Genomic DNA, 1,671 nt, shown 5'->3' on the forward strand with positions numbered 1-1,671 from the left:
TGGCTGCCAGTCATACATTCTCTTAACTGTTTGTCCAGACTCCATCCTTGAGATGTGTCCAAGCCAACTTATTCTTTGGGCTCTGATGAAGTTAACTTTGTTCCTTCCTTTTATTAATTATCTAGTTTATCATTTGTTTTAATTCTCCAGGAGCCATCACTACTTCTTGATGACCCGAAGACCTTTCTCAGAATTTTCCTTTCATAGACTAAAAGTCTATGTTTAATTGCTTCTTTAAGTGTCCAGGTTTCACAGGCATAGGTTACTGTTGGTCAAATTACCATCTGGTATAATCTTAATTTAGCTGTTTTAGAAATAAGTCTACTTTTAAACAGTGTTAAATGTGCAGCATATGATTTATTTCCAGTTTCTAACCTATCTTTAATCTCTTGTTCAGTTGTGTTATCTGAATTAACTATAGACCCTAAATATTTATAATGAGAGACTTGTTCTATGTTTATGTCACTGCATCTGAGATCTTGAATTATTTGAGGTTTGTCAGAACAGTGTAGGAATTTAGTTTTTTGTTCGTTGGCTAACAGCCCATACTTTTGCGAGGCTTTTTTAAGCTCTTCAGAGGTGGTAATCAATGTTTGTTTGGTTCTTGCAATAATAAGTATGTCATCGGCATATTGTATGCACAACACTGTTTTAACCTTGTGGAAATATTACCTCTAATGTCTAGACTGCATTTTCATTAATAGAAGTTGTTTACTTTTAGGTGTTCGGAAGATTGTCATTGCTACCAACATAGCTGAAACATCCATCACAATTGATGATGTTGTGTATGTGATAGATTGTGGTAAAATTAAGTTAAAGAATTTTGATGTGAACAGTAACATCTCAACACTAAGAGCAGAGTGGGTGAGCTTAGCCAATGCAAGACAGAGACGTGGACGAGCAGGCAGGTTAGAAACTGATTAAGTAGTTACTTTATTCCATAGTCTGTTATTTATAATTATAACAAAGTGAGTTTTATACATCTAGAACTGTCATGTTTACTAAAATCACACTAGTCCAATGTAATTTAAATTTACAACTGAAAATGTTTCTTAATTGCCTTCTGAAGGGATAGGGGCACGCGGTAGCATAGTTGGTTGAGGCACTATGCTACAAGCTGGAAGGTCGCAGGTTGAAGTCCCGATGATGTCATTGGATTTTTTCAATTGACCTAATCCTTCCAGCCGCACTATGGCCCTGGGGTCGACCCAGCCTCTAACAGAAATGAGTACCAGGAATTAATTAAATAATTTTCCTGGGGAGTAAAGCATGGCCGGCATGTAAGGCTGACAACCCTATCGCCATCTTTGAGCCGATTGTCTAAATAATGTGGGACCCTCAACGTCTCACAATCCTGTGGTCCTTCACAACCTGTTACAGGGATACCTTTACTTTGCTTTACTTGACTTACTTTTACTGTATAGTATGGTTACTGCAAACAGTATGGTACTTGGACTGTTAGTTGCCATACAGTGAACTTCTTTTTTATGAATGTGACAGGAAAATTAGTGGTGAATGACATACTTAAACAGAAGCCCAAAATATTGTGACATGTTGAGCTATGGATCACCCCTACCTCCCCAGCGGTACGTGGCGGTAACGTAACGCTCGCGTTACTACGGTAATAGGCGAGTTCCTGCCCCGCCACTCCCCTCTGCAGTGACGTCACGC

The 1,671-nt window shown here is 38.6% G+C and overlaps 1 protein-coding gene across 8 annotated transcripts in view; it reads left to right on the top strand.

Annotated features, from left to right (window-relative positions):
- Positions 1 to 1,671, top strand: part of LOC111862126 (ATP-dependent DNA/RNA helicase DHX36) — a 58,369-nt gene that overhangs the window by 36,971 nt on the left and 19,727 nt on the right. For all 8 annotated transcript variants that reach the window (XM_023847279.2, XM_023847275.2, XM_023847271.2 and 5 more), the window contains exon 12: positions 722 to 908. In XM_023847279.2, the coding sequence (XP_023703047.1) occupies positions 722 to 908 (187 nt within the window). The remainder of the gene's footprint in view (positions 1 to 721; positions 909 to 1,671) is intronic.

The sequence above is a fragment of the Cryptotermes secundus genome, unplaced genomic scaffold, assembly GCF_002891405.2.
Source record: "Cryptotermes secundus unplaced genomic scaffold, Csec_1.0 scaffold718, whole genome shotgun sequence".
In the NCBI taxonomy this organism is placed as follows: domain Eukaryota; kingdom Metazoa; phylum Arthropoda; class Insecta; order Blattodea; family Kalotermitidae; genus Cryptotermes; species Cryptotermes secundus.